Source organism: Danio rerio, chromosome 2, assembly GCF_049306965.1.
Source record: "Danio rerio strain Tuebingen ecotype United States chromosome 2, GRCz12tu, whole genome shotgun sequence".
Classification (NCBI taxonomy): Eukaryota; Metazoa; Chordata; class Actinopteri; order Cypriniformes; family Danionidae; genus Danio; species Danio rerio.
Genome location: NC_133177.1, coordinates 6,652,741 through 6,675,751, shown reverse-complemented (window position 1 = coordinate 6,675,751; position 23,011 = coordinate 6,652,741). Strand labels below are relative to the sequence as shown.

Below are 23,011 nucleotides of genomic sequence, written 5' to 3'. Positions count from 1 at the left end.
ATTTAACATTTAACTAGATTAGATTAGATTAGATTCAACTTTATTGTCATTACACATGTACAAGTACAATGCAACGAAATGCAGTTTAGGTCTAACCAGCAGTGCAATAGCAGCAAGTGCACGATACAGGAATAAGTTATAAAGTGCAGTTATAGAAAACTATGGTGATATTTACAGATGGGATGGATGTACTATGAACATTATATACAGGTTGGATAAGCTATGAACAGATTTACAATATATGAATATATGTGCAGGTTGCTATTAATAATCAGTAGTGTGCAGATAGATAAACATGATTACAAGTGTATATGTCACAATATATGAATATATGTACAGGGATAGATGAACATGATTACAAGTGTATATGTAACAATATATGAATATATGTACAGGTTGCTATTAATAATCAGTAGTGTGCAGATAAATAAGCATGATTACAAGTGTATATGTATAGTGGGTGTGTACATAATTACAAATGCCCATATGCAGTGGGTATGTACAGTTCAATAAGTAAACAGTTCAATGTGGTGCAGTGAATGTGCAAATTTTAAACGTGCAAATGTTAAACTAGATTTATTGTTAAGATTTTATAAAAGTTTGTAACCAGATATCATGTCTAGGACTACTTTTCCTGCTGAAATCTCCACTATCTATTTTGTTTGTCATAATTACAATTATATTTTTCTTTTTTGGCTCATCAGTTCCATATTTATTCTGCAATGATAAAAAACAGCTGTTGTTGGATCAGAATTGAACAGTACTTTGTAAACAAATCGGTTATAAAACAGTGGTATCAGTGGTATAAATCAAATTTCTGCTTATTTCAGTTTTTAGGAAGTTGAAATGTATTATCCAAACTACAGATTCTTACTTATGTGGCTTTTAAATCTTCTTGATTAAAGAGACAGTTCACCCAGACATGAACGTTCGGACATCATTTACTCACCCTTTACTTGTTCCAGACCAGTTTGAGGTCTCATATTTTGGAAGATACTTTGAAGAATGTTGGAAACCCTTGCCTGCCATACTAAGAAAAACAAATACTATGGAAGTCAGTGGTTACATGTTTCCAACATTCCTCAAATTAGTTTCTTTTGTGTTTAACAGAAGAAAAAAACTCAACCTGGTTCGTAACAAGTGAAGCTTGAGTAAATGGTAACAGGATTAATATTTTTAGGTGAACTATCCCTCTAGGATTGACAAAATAATAACACAGACAATTTTGCACGCAAATAAAAATGATATGAAATGGCAATAACAAACTTGCACATTTATCAGTTTTGTTATCTAAATGTTATTCAAATGTTAATCAATATGTAAAACAGCTAATTAATGGAAATTAGTTTAACTTTAAAGTATACCTTTTTCCTTTTCATTCACAAGCACACAAATCTGTTTATGTGGCCGATTTCATCTGTGTTTTCCTCATTTTCGTAGGAGGTTAGCTGCTTCATTGATATTCTTATTAATGTCTTTGATCAACCCTTAAACCATTCTGACCATACAAACTTTTTCAGGCTAGTTACTATCATTATGAAGAAAGTGCTTAATGAAACTCTAATAAGTCACAGTGATGTGCAGTTTGCTCTTTTTTGAGTGCTGTTTGTTTGTTTGTTTGTAGGGGAAAGTTGACGAGGCCAACAAGATATCCAAACAGTTGCAGGATCAGCTGGAAAGTGTATCGGAGCGCATGCAGCAGCTGCAGCCAGAGTGTTCGGAACTGAAGAGCCGAGTACAGGAGCGCAACCGAGAGCTCAAAACAGCAGAGGTACACACACACACTGCATGATGAAGCCGCCTTTCCATTGCACACGACATTTGGACCCGACTGTCAGAATACGCCCCTGTGGCAGTCGCAGGGTATTTTCAGTGTTGTCGTGCACCATGGGAGAGAAGCTGATTCTCACAGTGTCGAAATAAAGGAGTGCAAAAGCAAGAGCCTTTATTCTCTGTGCGATTACATGGTTTAATGAAGGAATGAATACTAGAAACTCATAGACCGCTACAAAAATTGGAAGGAATGTGAAGACAACATTAAAAAATACATTTTTATTACTTTCTTTCTTACATTTATGAACAGATGTGTTTTTATTTTTAATAAAAACTTTTTATAATTCAAAAAAATAACCAAATAAACTCCTATTTCTCATCTCGCGTACACGGACCTGCTTGTATAACACTGGAATACATCACATCCGGTCGCTTACGGTCTAGTTGCTGGAGTTAAAATATTTTAACGGATCCGCAGCTCAATTCGGATCCGAATTTTCCACATAGGGCAAGGCATTGGCGCAGAAGGTAGTGCTGTCGCCTCACAGCAAGAAGGTCGCTGGTTCGAACCTCGGCTCAGTTGGCGTTTCTGTGTGGAGTTTGCATGTTCTCCCTGTCTTCGCGTGGGTTTCCTCCGGGTGCTCCGGTTTTCCCCACAGTCCAAAGACATGTAGTACAGGTGAATTGGGTAAGCTAAATTGTCCGTAGTGTATGAGTGTGTGTGTGAATGTGAGTGTGGATGTTTCCCAGAGATGGGTTGCGGCTGGAAGGGCATCCGGCGCGTAAAAACTTGCTGGATAATTTGGCAGTTCATTCCGCTGTGGCGACTCCGGATTAATTAAGGGACGAAGCCGACAAGAAAATTAATGAATGAATGATTTTCCGCATACGGAGATGATCGGAACAGCTCCCAGACTGCTCTCCATTGGAAATGAATGATTTTCGGTCTGTCGCTGGTCGATTGTCTTGTGCAGTGGAAAGGAGGATTGAGAGTTGGAAACTTTATAAACCTTTTTCTATACTCTAAAAAATGCCGGGTTCACTGTTGCAAAATACAAGTCCTTCATTTTGTCCCAACATAAACCGCTTAAGTTACCTTAATTTCTTTCACAAATTCAAGTGGATTGAACATAAAACAATAAGTTGTGCAAAAGAAATCCCAAGAACTGCATTGTTTTGGCTGCATTGATTTGAATTATAGAGTAACTTCAGTGAAGCGCATTTTATCAGTAATTAGTATTAAATCTCAAGCATTTGCTTTCAGGTGGAGCAACATTTGCGTTGTTCACTGACTAGCTACGCAAAATCACATTCATTATCAAAGGCAATTTAATCAGACAATAATGAAATGTCAGATAATTGTTCTGTGATGTTGAAAGTGGTTAGTTTTAGCGTCTTCATCTCTGTATTACTACTTCTTCACTTCATTCGAATGTTTGTACAAGGTGTCCTAAAGTATTTAAAGCTGATAAAGCAATTTAGAGAAATTTAAGGCCATTGTTTAGTCCATCAGACTTTAAAGATAATATAATGTTGTGGCAGGCTTGTAGTGGCCTACACGTAATGCTGTGTTCACACCAGATGCGGAACGTGCCGATAAATCGTGGTATTCGCGCGTAAATAGCCGCGTGAAGATTTGAGTTTACTGGCTTCATTCACGCGTCAAACCCTGCTTCATTCACTTCAGAACAGACGCGGATGGGCGGGGCTTCTGTCTGCCCGGTGACTGTAGCTTTGTTGCTAAATGACTAACATGAATTTTATGAAGAAAATAACAGTGTTTATGTGCTTTATGAAGGCTGAAAACCAGCGTCGATTCGTTTAGTACAGTGTCTGAGTCCACTAGATTCTTTCAGAGGTGCATCCAGCTCTGTGAGCTCATAAACTCTTCCAGAAACTTAACCTGGATGACGGAGGCTTTGAGCTGTGCTTCTGACTGAGCCGAGCAAAGTTTGCTGAACTTTTTGTCGGTGTCGGCTGGAGGATTTCCCCCGGGACACCTACAACAGGCAATACGTCACAATCACGCCCCCCACAAGAGCAAGCTCCTGATTGGTTAACACGGCGCGAATGTCCGGTGAAGTTCAGATTTTCGAACTCGACTTCGCGTGAAACGCGCGCAAATCGCTCAATACGCACGTATCACGCCATTCGCCGCAGAATGTCTATTCGCGCGTTTGCATTGACTTAACATGTAAATCACTCGCGCTTGATGCACGTTCCGCGTCTGGTGTGAACGCAGCTTAATGCTCTCCTCAGGTGTGTACACTTGGGGGGAAAAAACATTAATGTTTAAGCGGCAAGGCATAAAATAATGAATCTAAGGTACTTTAATAAATTTGAATAAATGGCGTGACTGTAACTCTATGACTAAGTTGAAATTGGATGTGAGTTTTTGGCGTGTTGTAAAACAGCTATATTGTGGCAGAGGCACCAGAATTGCAATGAGCACAATACTACGATATTCCTTCAAAAAGAAGACCATGGAGACGTTTTAATCATCCACAATCAAAAATTATCCTACCACCCACCCATAGTTTGTTTGTTTGTGTGTTTGTTGTGTGTGTGTTGACTCTGAAAATCAGCGCGTCCCAAATCGACACTCCCATATCATTCCTCTTTTGCTCCTCTGACACTCCCCCCTAAACAGAGCTGGATATGCCCACTTTCCTGACTTTTTCCAAAGTAGAGGTGTGAAAACACCCTGCTGAAACAAGGGGGTTTCATGGCCCTTTAATAAAACAAAAAGGCACCGTCCTCATCATGTCTCTCTGTATAGATCTCAATAAGTCAGCACTCAGCGTTAAATTTCAACAATATCGCTGAGCAAATACAACACAAGTTTTATTTACAAATAGGTAGGCCCACACGGAATCTGTGCGGGCAGAATTCCGCAGAATTCCTGCAGATTTTTAGCCCATTATTTATTCTGTTATTTAACTTTAGTAAATGTGTAAATCTGAATTTATTCAGTTTTTATTCAGTAATTTATTATTTTTTATTTAATATATTAAGGGTTTAGTTATGATACTCTGCTGGATACTCCCAAAATAATTCCGCAGAAATCTGAAGATTTTTACCAAAATTCTATGCAAAAATAGCAAAAAACGTCCAGAGATTCCGTCTGGCCCTGCAAATAGGCCTAAACAAAACAAGGCGGGAGAGAGGAGAATCTCCGAACGATGTTCCAGTCCGGTTTAAATTGACCTCACCATGTTGGCAAGCTTCCACGTTCCGACACCTGCTTCATCGCAGCTGTGCGCTCATAATGAAACCTGTCGGAAAAGACATCGTATAGAGGTGGAGAGAAGAGAACCACAACAAACTTTAATATTTCATATTTAAAGAAATCCGACCCCATAATTACAAAACATCACCGATAATGTCAAAAGCATCACAATTCATCTATTCACAAATACTTATTTGTTTTTGTTTCTTAGGCTGCACTTCACAGGAAAAGGACTAACTTAAGAGATCTCGAGAAGGATAAAGATCAGCTCAACAAGCGTATCAAAGAACTCAAACACAGGTACTTCAATTGTGTAATAAACAGTGTTACCCAATGCTATCCTCGTAGCACTTCCAGCTGCTTCATTATGAACCATCCTGTTCCCTCTGTCCAGCATAAGTCAGATGAACTCGGCTGACACTCAGGCTCGTGTGGAGAAGATGAATCACATTCAGGCTGAGCTGGAAGAACTGAGTTTCAGAGACTCCACTCTGGCGCAGCAGATCGATCAGTTCAAACAGGCCTGTGAAAGCGCTAAAGAAAGACATGCTAGAATGAGGTGGGTGCAAACACAGGTCCACTGTTTTAGTGGCCTTCGTCCTGGAAATATTTTTTACAGTTTATTTCTTTCCACGGAGATTTAAAGAGGTCTTTGTTTAACAGAAATAAACCATGAGTCAAACCAACCAGCAACGAAGCAAAGGGTCATACTGCAAGTAATTTTTTCTCTTGTTTTAGTCCAAATATCTAATAATTCTTAAATCAAGAAGCAAAAAATATTGTCTTGTTTTAAGAAATAATCAGCCAAAATTAAGTTTGCTTCTTAAACCAAGCAAAAGAATCTGCCAATGGGGTTAGAAAAATATTCAGGTTTTTTGTTTTGACTTGAGATTGTATTGCATAGCACATTTGCAGATTACTTTGCTTATTTTAATGGAAAACTCACTTAGTTTTGACATATTATCATATTAGGACAATATTTTGTGCTTGTTTAGAAAATGCTTCTTGATTTAAGAATTTGTAGATATTTGGACTAGAAACAAGACAAAAAAATCTATAAAAAATAAATAAATAAAAATAGCATTTTTTGCAGTGTATTCTTGAGAAACATTTACTTTTGGTTTGGCAAAAATGTCTAAGTGAGGATCGAGAGGATCACATTCTTATAATTGAGCACGGCTGGTCCTGCATCAGCTCAGCATATTATTCCAATCAGATGAATACTGACTCACTATAAATAACGAGCGTTTTCCACTTCAGTCATCTTCGTCTTGAAGAATCCCCCCTTCCACCCCTGCTTCTCCCCTTTTCCTGATAGGGTGGCACGTCGGCCCAGTGATTATCACTGTTGTCTCACAGCAAGAACGCCACTGGTTCGACCCCTCACTGAGCCAATCAGCGTTTCTGTTGCGGAGTTTGCATGTTCTTGCGAAGGTTTTCCCTAGGTTCCTCCTACCGTCCAAAGACATACAGAATTATTAGCCCCCCCTGAATTATTACACCCCCTGTTTATTTTTTCCCCAATTTCTGTTTAATGGAGAGCAGATATTTTCAGCACATTTCTTAACATAATAGTTTTAATACCTGATCTCTAATAACTATTTTATTTAATCTTTGCCATGATGACAGTAAATAACATTTTACTAGATATTTTTCGAGATACTTCTATACAGCTTAAAGTGAGATTTAAAGGCTTAACTGGGTTAATTAGGTTAACTAGGCAGGTAATTAGGCAAGTTATTATTTAATGATGGTTTGTTTTGGAGACTATCGAAAAAAAACATTTAGCTTAAAGGGGCTAATAATTTTGTCCTTAAAATAGTGTTTAAAAAAATTAATAACTGCTTTAATTATAGCTGAAATAAAAAAATAAGACTTTCTCCAGAAGAAAAAAATATTATCATAAGTATTGTGAAAATGTTCTTGCTCTGTTAAAGATCATTTGGGAAATATTTAAAAAAAAGAAGAAAAAAAATCAAAGGGGGGCTAATAATTCTGACTTCAACTGTATATCAAAAGTAAATTGACTACTCCAAAGTAGCATCTCAAGACAAATTTTTAGCCATCTATATCTCAGCTATTCCAAACACCTGAGCACAAACTCCCCCCTTGCTCTTCGAATGGGTGGGAGCCCCAGGCTCGAGGATATTCTGAGCTCAGGCTCTCTCCCAGGACAGCATGCCAAACACTCTTTATCATCAATCATCAGCGTTGTGAACTCTTGAAAAATCTTCTTCTTTTTTTTTCTTTTTTTTTTACATTTGAACTTAATTGCATTTTGACTGAATGAAAACACAAATGACAGCTTATTGATTTTAATAAATTATTTTGTACAAATATTTAAAGATCTTAAAATAATTACATTAAATATTACATTTTTTCACTGGTGTTGCCTACTTTTTAGGCAAGATAATATATTATAGATTATTTTTTCAGGCCATGTAGTCAAGAGTTACAGAAAAATAATGATAATGCAACAAAAAAAGAGACTGTTTCATTTGTTTTATTTTAATCAGGTTTGTTAAAAGTGTTATTTCAAGATGTTAGTTCATTTCTGCAACCCCACGTTTGCTATAAAAATTTAATTGTTTGAAAAGCATCTATGAACGAGTGTTGATGCAATCATTTAAATTGTAGATCTTGAGATTAGAAGAATTACTACTTTACTACTATACTATACTACTATACTACTTTAAATTATTACGTATCTCAACATGTTTTTTATATTACAGAGGAAAAAACACAGTAACGCCAGTGAAATGCCAGAAAAATTAATGGTCCTGTATTGCCTAAAAATAAGGCAATAGCACAAAGGTTAATGACTAATAACAGTTTTCATGAGAAAAATAAGTTTGTTGTTGTTTAGAGATTTAGTAGTTATATTATATTTAGGGATGCTCTAATAATTTTCATTACGAGTAGCGTTAGCATCACTGAACTATATTGACAATTATGTTGGAAAAGCACACTTCTGGTATTATTAATTAGGTGAGTATACATTTATGAAATAAAAAGTAGTTTGGCATGCTAATTACTACTAACAGCAAAAGACAGCATGATGCAGTTCAATCACATGGAATCTGTGAATAATGGTTTTTTTTCTATCTGGGATTCTGTTGCTAAACTTAAATTTAAAAAAAAATGTTTTGATGGATTAAATTAAAGCATATTTCACAGACTAAAACCTTTGCTCGCATTTAAAGGTTTATGATATATCATTCAAAGCCAATGCTTGTGAAACAATTTAACTGATACAGACCATATACAGACAGTGCCAACAAATGTTCTCGCTTCCACCAAAATTCTGATCATATCGTATTCATGATGAACACTATTGATAATCATATGTATAATTATAAAAATGTCTATTGCTTTCATATCATGCATTTGGGCTTTGCAGGTTTTTGAATTTTCCTTAAAGGTGCAGTAGGTGATTGTCTTCAGAAGCATGTGTTGTTGTGCTGGTTGAAAGTCTCTTCACACTCCGATAGTAATGATTAAAGTAAATGATCTAAATGTGTTTATAAGTATTTTTATATTCTGGATAAGGCATAAAACAAAAAAATGTTCATCCATTTAAATATCGGACCGACATCTCTCATAATTTCGATAAGTAGGCAAAGCTGTCTGTCAGCAAATGCAGATTTGAAAAACTGTGCAGCCATTTGTACGCATCTCTGCCGACCGCTGTTGGTGCCGCGCGTTCACGAGGGAGGGCGTGCGCGCGATCTGTGAAAACCTGCTTAATCAAAACGTTTTAAAAACCTGAATCAATATTGGAGTTACCTTTGCACGCTGGAGAAAGGATGACACTATGGCTAAAGGATTTCTCTTAGACAGGTAATGTTCTGTTTTAAAACTGTTTTAGCTTTACGCAAAGCTGATGTAACTTTAGATGTTGTTACAAACGGGTTATATCTTCACAGAAGTGTTGTTCAGCCACTAAAATCTTCCGATAAAAGATTGATCAGACTATTTTGAGTTTCATAAGGGACCTTTTACAGCATCTATAATGTAGATTTTAAATTAGTTTAACAACAAAACCCCAGTAAATAATGCTATTCCGCCTTGTCTCTCCCTATATTGTTTACCATCCAACTCTAAATATTCACTCTGAAATAGCATGTCAGTTTGGCTTGCTCGCTGCCGGACAAGCAGTAGTCGCTTTTAACACATGAGAGAGGGTTCTTTTGCTGTGCTCGTATTTAAGATGCGTGGCTCTAGACGGCAGGGGAGGGACTGTGATTTAGAGATTTATGCTAAGCTGTTAGCATTGTAGAAGATCACCTACTGCACCTTTAAATTTTGTTTTCTATTTCTTTTTTTTCCCCCATAATTCTGTAGCCGTGAAAGGCAGGACCTACAGCGTGCGATCGACTCTAAACAGCGTGACCTGGCCGCCATGGAAAGTAGTCGAAATAACCAGCTTCGTCGTTTTGGCGAGCACATACCAGCACTGATGGAGGCTATAGATGAGGCTCACCATCGAGGGAAGTTCAGGATGAAACCTGTCGGGCCGCTTGGTAATATCCTGAAGGTTTCATTTACACAAGCTACCCCAGATTGTTTATTTCAGGATGGATTGAGCACAAAGTAAATATATATTAACATTTTCTTGCAAAAAGGAATTCAGTGCAACATTTTATACAACAAATCTGACTCAGTTACACCAATTCTGTCAGAAGGAATGGGACAAAATTCCTTCAAACTGTTGTGAGAAGCTTGTGGAAGGATACCCAAAACATTTGACCAAAGTTATACGGTTTAAAAGTAAAGCTAAAAAAAACCAAGGAAATGTGTGTTAACTTTTGACTGTAGAAATTAATAAACAAATCTAATAAAAAATTATCTCATTATTCTGGCATTTAGCAAATGTAAATCGTTTAGGTAATCCTAACGGACCTGAAATAGTAAACATCTAGTATGATTTACTATCAGACATTTTTATAAAAAATGGTTGCTCCTTTTTTTAGAGTATGTAAACTTCTGGTTTTAACTGTATGCGATTAAACCACAATTCATTAATCCCAAAAAGGTGTTGGATCTTCTAAAAGTATTCTACCATTAAAAATCATCCAAATCACCAGTCAGTTGGTTAAAAAGAAGAGAACTGCTAGGAAAAGCCCTAGCATTATTTGTTTATTTTTTGGTTTGAATGGGTATAAATTCCATTATTTATACAAATTGAAGGTTTGAAATTGTGACTCAAGTGTCTAAATATGTTTTTGGGAAACTTTAAATGAGCAGGGTTTGCAACGTCTTACACGAAGAGCTGCACTAAAGGCTAACTGTTAAATATATACACAAACTACACCAGTCGTGCTTTGAAATGCATTTAAAAAGAATAGTTTTTCAAACTAAAAACTAATAAACGTAACTAGTAACGTAAACTAGTAAACGTTTAGTATGATTTACCATCAGACATTTTTTTTAAAATGGTTGTTTCTTTTTATACAGTGTACGTAAACTTCTGGTTTCAACTGTATTGACCTTATTCTAAAATGCGTAAGTGCGCCTGTTTTCGCGATTGTCTTAGAACTTCCGTTTCAGTCGCCTATGGGAGAAATGACAAGAAATAATAAACGGTCAAACTACTTGCTCTACAAACAAATTTTTGCATGACTATACAGACCAAGTAGAATAATATAACAAGGAAATATCAGTTTGCAACATCAAGCAGCGTAATGAGCAGTTTTTAATGGTTACAAATGAATGGAAGTGAATGAGACTGGAAGTCTTGTGCCAAAAAGATTCAAATGGCAGCGCCCGCTCGTCAGCTGAGAATAAGGTCAATATGACTCTTAATTGTTGTTGTTATTTGTAGAATGAATTTTTATTAAGAATTTTATTTTTATATTTAGTATAGGTTTTGTCATGAATATAACCAATGCTGCTGAGATAGCATTAAATAATAAGTAAATAAAAATGATGTTCAGTGAAATGTTTGAAGGGTCTTTTGTTTTTTAGGTTTCTGCATACGCCTGCGGGATCAGGATCTGGCCCTGGCGGTGGAGTGCTGTCTGAAGGCTCTAATGCTAGCTTTCTGCTGCGATAATCATGCTGACGAGAGAGAGTTGGAGAGAATCATGGGCCGCTTCTACCAGCGTGGCAGAAGACCTCAGATCATCGTCAGCAGATTCACCAACATGCTCTACAATGTCGGCAACAGGTATCTACAGATTCCCTGAAGTGGTTTCACATTTAGGGAATTTACTTTTATTTGTTGCTTGGCGAGGGTTATTTTTGGTCATAACAGAGTTTAACACCTACCTAAGATTTATTTCTTGCATTAGTCATTTAAAGGAACAGCCAAAGAGGCTACTTTCACAACTCCTATAGAGATAAATTGTTGAGTTTAACCATTTTTAAATCCATTCAGCCTATCTCTGGCAGGAGCACTTTTAGCTTAGCTTAGCATAAGTCATTGAATCGGATTAGACCATTAGCATCTTGCTCAAACATTTCAAATAAAGAGTTTTGATAATGTTCCTTAAAGTTTAACACTTCTATAGGTGTAATGATATTACACACTGGAGGATACATAGTTATCTAGCTGGGGACTATTTTTAGGTGCTGCATGGTGTCGTTTGTTTTTGCTACAGCCATGGTACAGCAACAAAGTTCCTTGATTATTATGCCAGAATGAAAGTATAGTTCCTAGACATATTGGCTTAGAAAATAGCAATCTGTCATTTTCCATTGGTACTATGTAACTACTGAATAGTCAAGCTTTAAATAGGAAAATTGTCTTAATTCTTGATCTTGAAAAATAAAAAATGAGCAAGATGCTATTGGTCTAATCAGATTCAATGATTTATGTTAAGCTAAGCTAAAAGTTTTCCCAGCAAACCTAGAGATCGACAACAGGTGTCTAGAGATCAGCTGAACTGGTTTCAAATTTAGGGAATTTACTTTGACTTGGTGCTTGACGAGTGTTATTTTTTGCTCATACCAGTGTTTAACACCTACCTAAGATTTATTTCTTGCAGTAGCCATTTAAAGGAACACCCAAAGAGGCTACTTTCACAACTCTAGAGTTAAATTGTTGAGTTTAACCATTTTCGAATCCATTCAGCCAAACTCTGGGTCTGGCAGGAACACTTTTAGCTTAGCTTAGCATAACTCATTGAATCGGATTAGACCATTAGCATCTTGCTCAAACATTTCAAATAAAGAGTTTTGATAATGTTCCTTAAAGTTTAACACTTCTATAGGTGCAATGATATTACACAGCGGCAGTTACATAGTTATCTAGCTGAATATCTAGCATGATCAGTCGGTGACCCCCACGCGCTAGTGTCTGAAGGGAAAGGCGCGTTCACATTTTACTGGATCTGGAACTACATGATACGTGATGTACCGTATCGACGTCAACGCATTCAAAAAAAAGATCCTTACCCAACTCTGTTCATCTATTCGACTCTTGAGTCAATTATTTCGGTAAAGGATCAGTAGTTTTAGACACAATGCACTTTTAGATTTAAACCTCAGCTGGATGTTTTCATGCACTTAGAGCTGTGTTACACACTGCATGGAAGGTCATTTTCAAAAACCCATAATAGGGGCTCTTAAAAAAAAAAAAATGGGTGAGATGCTAATGGTCTAATCAGATTCAATGATTTATGCTAAGCTACGCTAAAAGTGCTTCTGCCAGCCCCAGAGATCAGCTAAATGGTTTCAAAAATGCTAAAACTCAACTGTTTAACTGTAGGTGAGTTGTTAAATAAGCAAATTTCCAAAAAAGCTCATATTTTCCTATATTTTTTTTCCTCTGGAGAAAGTCTTATTTGTTTTATTTTGGCTAGAATAAAAGGAGTTTTGTTTTGTTTTTAAACCATTTTAAGGTTAATGATATTAGATTGTCTACGGAAAAAAACATCATTATACAACGACTTGACTAATCACCATAACTTGCCTATTTAACCTAGTTAAGCCTTTAAATGTCAGTTCAACTTAAAATAAATCAATTTTCAGAAATCAGCTAATTAAAACTATTATGTTTAGTAATGTGTTTTCTCTCATTTAAACAGAAGTTAGGGGGAAACATACAGGCGGGCTAATAATTCTGACTTTAGCTGTATGTTTTTATTCATTTTCAGGGCAGTCAGTCATCCCGATTACCCAACTGTGCTCCAGGCCCTTGACATTGAGAATCCAGTAGTGGCCAACTGCCTGATTGACATGAGGGGAATCGAAACCATTCTGCTGATCAAGGTTGCGACCATGATAAGCATTTTAGAGTTATGACAGTGATGCGATTCCAGATCTCCTAATTCCTGCATTAATTTCCCACAGGACAACAGAGATGCCAGAAGGGTCATGCAGTCTAAAGGAGGACAAGCACCACGCAACTGCAGAGAGGCCTTCACACGAGATGGAGACCAGGTCTACACTAACCGCTACTACTCCTCTGAACAACACAGAGCGCAGTATCTCTCCAGAGATGTCGAAGAGGAAATCAGGTTTGAAATTTACGCACAATGTAAAAAAAAAAAAAAAAGTGGCATTAAAGTTTATGGTAACACTTTATAATAACTACACACTATGATCCATTTATTAAGCATTAGCAAATAGGGAAAGTGTTAATCTGTTAAGCATTAAATCTATATTAATAGACTTTAGTAAGCAGTTTATAACTGCAGCTACAAATGTTGTAATCTTGACCTACAACCACATTTATAATGTGCTTAATAATTGTACTTTCATACATTGTTAATGATTTATTTTTCATTACTAAATTAAGTATCGCATTATTTACAAACCAGTTATTTAAGCATAGTTGGTTGTTTTTAAAGATCATTCAGAATGAGTTAGTAAATGATTAATAAACTATTTAAATGAACACTTAATTCTTTTCATTCAGGCATATAGTAATAGTTAGTTTGAATGTAATAAATAAGGGTGTCACGATCCTCCAAATCCTCGATTCGATTACATTTTCGATTATGAATAAATAATTAATTATTGACCAATTAATTATTCGTAGCCTACCGTTTAATCTACCTGACCTGCATGGTCTTTGTTTTACCCATAAACAAATCATACAGTAAATGAATAAAGGCAAGATACACACATAATTACCACCTGTCAATCACTTTTTCTGCGGGACTCGTCAATAGGCAGTGATCTGTGTCGTTATAATGGCGTCGGTAAAAAAGACGCACAACCAACAGGAACCAGCCAACAGTATCTGAGGTGTTCGCTAAAATGACTAAGTACAAGTGAGTGAAAGATTGAAGCAGTCCTCTGACTGCCTGGACCTGCTCGATTGCATGGCTGTGTGTGCGTCTGTGTCTGTGTGGTCACGTGATGTGCATTTTCAGAGGTAATGAGTAAGGAGGGCTGCTGAGAAATGCTACACGCCACAGTGGATGTCAAATCGTTGTCGTTCTAAAATGCCATTTAAAAACAAAGACAGTGTAAACAGTGCCTGAGTGTGTACTTTTCGCGAGTGGATTTGCAACGGGGGCGGGCGGAGGATCGCAATGCCGGTGTTGTCTATCGGACGAACCATACGTAATACGTACATAGCAGAGCTTGCAAAACTGTGTTTTTTTTGTCGACAACACGAACGTTGTTAACATAACTCACTGGAAATCCAAAATGCTTCCACACCGGCGACTTCATTAAAAGAGGAGAGGGTTTAAGTTCTGTCGACGGGTCTCCTGCTTCTGCAGTTTAACAAGCACTTCAACAAGCCTGTTTTTTTCCCGCTTGGCAAGCCAAGCTGACGTGACATGGGGCGTGGCAGCATCGACGATTCTATTTTTTGATTCGATAATCGAAATTGAGCATAAATTTCAATCGATTTCGATTGTGACACCCCTAGTAATAAATGCTTTATTAACTCAACTTCATCCAGTTTTGCGACTAATCTAAAGTGAGGACTATTCATGCTTTATAAATCCCTTATAAATGACAATTGAAGGCTCAGTTCTGTTCTAAACAGAAATAAAAAGAACATAAACCACATTATTCATTACTATTTGTTTGAAGATACACAAACAAAACTGCGCTTCAAATGAAAAATGAATCTTTGCAACCTTATCTAAAATAAAATTACTCTACCGTATAAACTTTGCATTTTATTATATTGTTAAATTAGTCGTTAGTGTTGTTTTATTCAATGTTATGTTGTATTTTGACAATCCTGTTATTTGGCAATGTTTAATCTTCACATTACTTTTCAGATAAGATTGCCAAGATTATTGTTCATTTGATACTGAGCTTTTAATTGTCATTTATAAGGGATTTATAAAGCATGAATAGTCCTCACTTTAGATTAGGTCACAAAACTGCATGAAGTTGTGTTAATAAAGCATTTATTAACATGCATAGTAACCAATACTATATGCCTGAATAATAAGAATTATAAATGTTAATTTCAATAGTTTACTAATCATTCACTAACTCATCCTAAAAACTTCCAACTACTCTTAAATACAAATGGTTTGTGAATAATGCAGTTCTTACCATTATTCACACCGTTCAAACCCCCAACTCGCCCCCTCGCCATCCAACCGTATAGCATCTCCCTGGAACCTCCGTGATTCTTCCGAGTAGGCCTCTTTATAGTGGTGCCGTGATGCCCACGGATTTAATAAAATACCTCGGAAATCATGACGATGAAATTGAATGAGCAAGAGAACAGATCGCGAGAGGCACAGGGGTGTTCTAGGCTTTATATATGTTAGGTTAAATGAATTGAGCAGTGAAGCAAATCCCCACTCTCTCATCGAGCTGCTGTGTCTCCAGAGCTGCGATCATAGAACTGCTATCAAGAGTTGGAGATGAGCAAATATTTTAATGGTCTTGCATGTGTTTAGGCCTTTACATATTTTCACTCATTCATTCATTTTCGGCTTAGTCCCTTTATTAATCAGGGGTCACTACAGCGGAATGAATCATCAACTTATCCAGCATATGTTTTTCGCAGCAGATGTCCTTCCTGGTGCAACCTATCACTGGGAAACACCCATACACTCTCATTCACACACATACACTACGGACAGTTTAGCTTATTCAATTTACCTGTACCACATGTCTTTGGACTTGTGAGGGAGCGACCTGAAGGAAACCCACACTAACACTCGCTTTGGATAAAAGCGTCTGCTAAATGACTAAATGTAAATGTAAACACAGGGAGAACATGCAAACCCCACACAGAAACGCCAACTGATCCAGCCGGGGCTCATATCAGCGACCTTCTTGCTGTGAGACGACAATGCTACCTACCGCCCCGCCCGAAGCCAGTTGTTAACAGCACGAATTGTGACCTAAACTAATGTGTGTCTTCTTTTTTCCAGACATTTGCAGTCTGCTCTACAGACCCAGAGAGCACAGTTGGATCGCTTTCAGCAGGACATGCAGCAGGTCGGTGAGGAAGAGAGGCAGAACCAAACTCTTCTTCGCAGAGCTTACGACGACCGCAAGAAAGTCCAGGTTACTAAAATACCAGCAGCGCACATCACTACATTATCGAGATTTAACTAAATGTGCCCTAAGATTTATTTATTTCATTTTTTTTTTTTTTTTTTTTGCTAACAGGAACGTTCCCGGAAACTTCAGGCAGAGTTGACGGAATTGCAGAACGTGGAGGAACCTCAATCAGAAGACCTAAAACCTCTGGTAACAAACAAATTTCCTTCAAGAAGATTAATATGCCTTTGTATTTGTGTAATTTACCCGTCTCATTTTGTGTGGGTGTTCAGGAGGAGGAACTGGAGGAGCTGAGCGGACGCATAAGTGTTTGTGGAGAGGAGTTCGAAGCTCTGCGGAGACAGACACAAACCTGCAAGAAGGAATATGAGGAGGCTGAGAAAGTCTTCCGGCAAAAGAAGGAAGCCGTGAACAGCATTGTAGAAGAAGTTGAGCCCATTAAGGTCAGAGAAGACGTTTTATTCAATAACTCGTGTGACATCATCAGTTCTTCATGAGCTGTAACATCTGGGTGACTTTCAATCATTAGATTACTTTTTGATAATGCATACAAAATAGCACGTGGTGTTATTAGGGTCACTTCATCGTAAATAAAATGGTAATACGGACTGGGGAGCACTCACTACGGTCCCCAGGCTCTGCGCTGGTTGGGGAAATTCTAAATTGGCTCAAAGCACTCATAACAATTGGCTTAAGATTGGCAACCAAAAATTCGGGACATTGCAACCTGCAGAACATGGGTAGTTGAAAAAAAATGTAAAATAAAATAAATAAATAAATAAAATAAAATAAAACGTTAATATTAAAGTATACAAAAGTATAAAAATTTTTTGGGTTTAACCAGCATAATTAGAATGGATTGGGTCAATAAAAATGAATACTGGATTAATGCTAATTTTATTTGAATTTTATTAAAAAATATTTGTAGAAAGTTATAGAAGTAAATAAATAAATAATGGTACTAAACCATAATATTGCGCTAAAAGATAGATAAATGATATATAGATGTTGCTAAGAGATGGATAAAACATGGTTTCCGCTGCATTTATTCTGTCAAGGCGGGGCGCCTCGCCAAAACTCATCCCGCCACCGCTACATTACGGCTTCTCATTCAAAACATTAAATTTTTTATTATCGCACCAAAACTAATTAAATTGTAAGTGAATTATAACGGCGCAAACTTTTCTGTAACCATCGTAGGGCTGTGCGTCAGTTGTGTAACCCTTTAAGGTGACATGCTGACTTGCTGACTGACCGGTGCATGATGCGTGAGGCCAGCAAACACGACGTATATCCGTTTCACTTTACTTCAGGACGCATTAATATCGCTCTAGGTCTATTATAGACATTCATAAATATTATAAGCAAATTTAATAAATGCCAGAGATATAAACGAACTAAATCGTACTTCAGCAGCGTTTATTTGAGAGCGCACAAGAAGATCTGCACGCTCTTGAAGAGACATATATTTGAGGGGGCGTGCAAGAAGTTTTGTGCAAGAGCAGAGGAAATCGGCACGCAAGCAAATGGATCAGCATGCTGTAGGCTACAAATAAATGCGATCTCGACTTCTAATACTGCGCTCACGACATTTGACATTGAAATCACGCCACAGGTAGTTGGTAGATCTGTGTAAAAAAAGGCCTGCCAACACAGCTGGAAAAAATCCTAGAGAAAACAATGTAAAGCCCCATTCACACAGGGCTTCAGCGTCAACGCTTGACTGAAGGCATGTCTGAAGTTGGGACTGGCGCAATCGTCATAGAAGCATCAGCCAATGTAATTCAGTAGCCAATAGGCCACTGTCTAGCTGGTGTATTTGCATACATCAATCTAATTGGCTGACGCTTCCGTCGGCGCTTAAAGTTGAGCTAGTTCCAACTTCTACAGCGAGCAACGTCTCTGAAGCGACGCCGATGGATCCACAATGCAGTTCCGCAATGCCTGACTTTACCCGTTCAAAGTGAATGGGAAGCGTTAACGCTGACGCCCCGTGTGAATGGGGCGTAAAAGACATACAGTTGAAGTCAGAACTGTTAGCCCCCGTTAAAAATTTTTTTCCCCAATTTCTGTTTAACAAAGAGAAGATTTTTTTCAGCACAACTATAACATAATAGTTTTAATAACTCATCTCTAATAACTAATTTATTTTGTTTATTTATTTTTACAGTAAATAATATATGACTAGATATTTTTCAAGACACTTCTAGCTTAAAGCAACATTTAAAGGCTTAACTAGGTTAATTAGGTGAACTAGGCAGGTTAGGTTAATTAGGCAAGTTATTGCATAATGATGGTTTGTTCTGTAGACTATTGAAAAAATAAGTAGCTTAAAGAGGCTAATAATTTTGACCTTAAAATGTTTTAGAAAAAAATAAAAACTGCTTTTATTCTTGCCGAAATAAAACAAATAAGACTTTTTCCAGAAGAAAAAATATTATCAGAAAATAAAATTAAAGGGGGGTAATAATTCTGACTTCAACTGTATGTATACATACTAATTATAAAACACTTTTAACCAATTAAAATATAACATTAGCTGTATCTAATCCTTGACAATTAGTTCTGGGCAAAGATTAATCGCATCCAAAGTGAAGTTTGTTTTGACATATCATATATGTTTATTTTGCGTGAGTGATACACACATACATAGAAACAAAACTATACAAAAATATAGCTGCAAGCAGCAATTAAGGGGCCAAGCACTTTTGACCAAAAGGTGGCGCTGCTCCAGAAGTTTTTAAGGACTTTCAGGGCATGGGGTTGAAGATGCATACCATGTTTTGTAATGATATGTGAATGTGTTGGTAAAATATAGCATTTTTGACCAAAAATCGAAATGGTCGATGCCCAAAATGGCTGACCTGTAAAAATCAGACATCACTCGGCTCGACATGCTCTGGCGGATGTAATGAGACCAGTTTTATGAGTTTCGGACGAAAGGTTGAGGCGTTATAAACCAAAAAAGCAAGTTTTTTGTATCTCCGGACCACTAGGGGGCAGTGCGCCGAAACTCCGCATGTAACCTCAGACCCTAGTTGTCATAACACACACCAAGTTTGGTGTAAATCGGTGAATGCGTTACGGAGATATCGTCTCAAGTCCATTTTCGCAAGTTCTTCGTAAAATTTGATCGCAAGTTAAACGAAAACGGTTGGTCAAATCAACTTGAATTCCATAACTTTTGGTTGGCATGGTCTGTAGATCATGTAATTCAATTTTGGTGAAAATCGGAGAAACGGCCTAGGACGAGTTCGATCAAATAGGTTTTTCGAAAAATGTAAAATAGCACGAAAAAATTCATGACGGAAAATGACGTCATAGGGTGCGTTTAAATCGGACTGAGCCAAGGAATCAGAGGAAAAAAAGAAATTTGATTGTAGCCCATTCGGTTCAAAAGTTATCATGATAAACAAACATACGTGAAAGTTTGGACAAGTGGTGGCGCTAGAGAGTTTGATTTTGAGACTTCATATTTGGTCTGATTAATGTTGAGACTGGCCTCTATCATTGTGCCAAATTATACAACTTTCCTGCATACGCCTATATGGGCTGCCATTCAAATCCGGCGGAAGAAACGGAAGAAGAAGAACACTAACGAAAGCAATAGGTGCCTACGCACCTACGGTGCTTGGCCCCTAACAAGTTTGTTACATAGATCAGTGGTCCTCAACCCCCGGACCGGTACCAGTCAGTGTATCAATTAGTACCAGGCCGCTCAAGAAATCATTAATTATTTCCGTTTTATCTATTATCAGAGTCTGAACGATCTTTTATTTAAAAAAAAAATTATTTAAAAAAATGACCGTATTCTCTCGGTTACATCTCCAAATGACCAAATTTAACCCACAAGCAACAAAAGGAGTAAGAAACAGACATCTCTGAAAATTTTATTTGTGAGAGGGAAAAGACCCACGTACTGCCAAGGAATGAATCCGCAACCTATTCGTCAACAAATCATGTGAATCCAGCATGTCTGTGATCAACTCCTGGAGATCGCAAATGACAGTGCCCTTTACATGTAGCATCTTTTCTGCGCACAAGTTTGTTAGAGGCGCACACATATTTGTAGTAGTGCTGTGCGATGCGCCCTTACCTTCCAGGTGCACCGCGAATCACGTGACAAGAACTGACCAATCAGCTTCACATATTGTATGAAACACACATTTTGGTAGACTAATTAGCAAATATCTCAGACAAACTCAGAACAACCAAACACTGCAGTGCTTTTAAATTTTCTCCGTAAATAAAACTTGTATCAGAGTTGCAGCAATGTTTTGTTGCCTTGTCAATTACTATGAAAATGATTGATGGTTTTAATCTGGTTTCATCTGTCATCATTATAATTTAAAGTGAAGCCAAAATTTGCATGATGCATACCACCCCAACCCATTATTAATGTGTTCAACATATTAAAAGAAAGTTTGAAAAATGAAGCAACGTCACAGTCTGTGCGATTAGCTATTATAGGACGCTGTTGCAAGCACCTAATTTTTCAACTATCAAATAACAGAGTAAAACAATAATTGTCATGAAAATTTTTACATGTAATTCTGTTTTTTTTTTTATGTTTGGCACGTGTTTGGGCGATCAGTATGTTTTGGCTTACCCTTTTTTGGATGTAAACCGTAAACAATTTTGTTTTTACGTGATTGTATGTAGGAGCGTTTGAACAACAGTGATCAGGAGGTGGAGAGGAGTAAACACCACAGAAAACACTATGAGGAAAAACGAAAAACCCACTTGCAAATGATCGAGACACTAAAGACGAGCCTGAATCAGAAGGAGCAGGAATTACAGGTAAAAAAAAATATGTTTTAAATAGTTTTAAATATGAAAAGAATAGTGTGTTTTTTATTATTATTATTTTTATTTTTATTTTATTTTTTTACAGGCTGCAATTGCAAAGGCCTCAGAAATCTGCCCAGAGCGCTCGGATGTGAGGAGAACGGCGAAGAGTTTGGACAGCGAGATCAACCGACTGAAAAGCAAGATCAATACACAGCAGGACCAACAGGGACACAGAGACACCATCGTCAGGTACATTTACAAGCTTCACGAAGTATTTCAAAAGAATGTGAGCTGATGGTGTTTCACCCAAAAGTCTAATTAAAGAAACTAGTAATTGTGTGTAATATCTAGAAAAAAAGTTCCAGGATTATTAAAGCTAATAAAAAATAAGTTTGCAGTCAATTTACTCATCCTGCAGCTCTGTCCATCCCATTTTAAGTTATTTATGTTTATTTTAGATTTTATGAATGCCTGAACACAACATCTATAATGCAATGGTTAATGGTTTAGGAATTATTTAGCACATTTAATAAATAGATTTACACAAACAGGGCTCTAGAGTGCGACCAATTGGGTTGTATGTGCGACCAAATTTCTCAATTGTGCAATTAAATTTTTTTTAGAATGACCAGCCATTCAAAGGCCAATATATATATATATATATATATATATATATATATATATATATATATAGTTTCCGACTGGTTCAATAGACACAAACTAGGGATGCTTCCCAACAGACAACCACATTATCATATATTAACTGTTAACCGATCAGAATATTAAATTATCATTTATTTTAAAAATAATTATTTGACATGTCTGTTTTTTGTCGGATGCGTAAAATATTGCATTTTTAAATATTGATTTACATAGATATATACACTAGATATCGCATAGGGACCCTGAGCATGCGTCATTAGCGCCGCCACATTGGTACAGTGCTCCCATTACAAAATGTCATTCAACCGCACTAGACAAGACAGTGTTATTACGTGAAGATGCTGAACTTTACCGCTGTCTACGGGTGTAGTAACGAGCAAACAAAGAAAACAAAGCACAAAGGCAGAACATTTCATTGGTATAATTAAGTTTTTTTTCTGTTTTTGTATGTTATGAACTTTTGTGATAATCAGGTAACGTTATTGATGATGACAGTCACTTACTGCATTCACCATAAGGCATAGCAGCTCCAACTCGCACTAAACACTCGCCTTATGCTAGTTTTGTTGAATAAAATCAGAAAAACATTGCAAAAGAAAAATGACAACGAGATGCTGCGGTGCCATAAACTTATTACTGTCAGCTAGTGAAAGAGTCGTTCGGGGGATTCATTCACAAACGAATCGCTCCCTCCGTCAGTATGAGAAGTGAAAGCAGGAGAGGAGCTGTGTTTCAGGACATGATAAGACATGATAAGATCAAATTTAACAAGGAGGGTGGATAGTACATTTCTGTACACACAAACACAAGCTTTTTGTCAGGAAAACCCGTGCGATCACTGATCCATCAATGTAGAAAAGTGATGTAAAATTATAATTTTCGTAATTAGAAAAAAAAATTACATACTAACATCCAGGAAAACTCCCGATCGTAGATATATGTGTATATGTGTATCACTCTGGCTTTGGATGGCCACAGTCCTCCACTCTACCTTGGTCCCGCATTCATTTCAAAGGAGTGCTACCCTGTACCAAGATGGCGGCGCTATTCACATATTCCGTCCAATAGACAACAATAGGCCAGGCGACATCTAATGTATATATCTATGATTGATTT

General features: G+C 37.1%; 1 protein-coding gene across 2 annotated transcripts in view; it reads left to right on the top strand.

The window, feature by feature from the left end:
• Nucleotides 1–23,011, top strand: part of si:dkey-119f1.1 — a 136,501-nt gene that overhangs the window by 102,648 nt on the left and 10,842 nt on the right. For both annotated transcript variants that reach the window (XM_005163235.6, NM_001128334.1), the window contains 12 exons: nucleotides 1,625–1,771; nucleotides 5,214–5,302; nucleotides 5,397–5,561; nucleotides 9,347–9,525; nucleotides 10,970–11,171; nucleotides 13,102–13,216; nucleotides 13,298–13,464; nucleotides 16,309–16,444; nucleotides 16,550–16,630; nucleotides 16,714–16,884; nucleotides 21,104–21,241; nucleotides 21,336–21,481. In XM_005163235.6, the coding sequence (XP_005163292.1) occupies nucleotides 1,625–1,771; nucleotides 5,214–5,302; nucleotides 5,397–5,561; nucleotides 9,347–9,525; nucleotides 10,970–11,171; nucleotides 13,102–13,216; nucleotides 13,298–13,464; nucleotides 16,309–16,444; nucleotides 16,550–16,630; nucleotides 16,714–16,884; nucleotides 21,104–21,241; nucleotides 21,336–21,481 (1,736 nt within the window). The remainder of the gene's footprint in view (nucleotides 1–1,624; nucleotides 1,772–5,213; nucleotides 5,303–5,396; nucleotides 5,562–9,346; nucleotides 9,526–10,969; nucleotides 11,172–13,101; nucleotides 13,217–13,297; nucleotides 13,465–16,308; nucleotides 16,445–16,549; nucleotides 16,631–16,713; nucleotides 16,885–21,103; nucleotides 21,242–21,335; nucleotides 21,482–23,011) is intronic.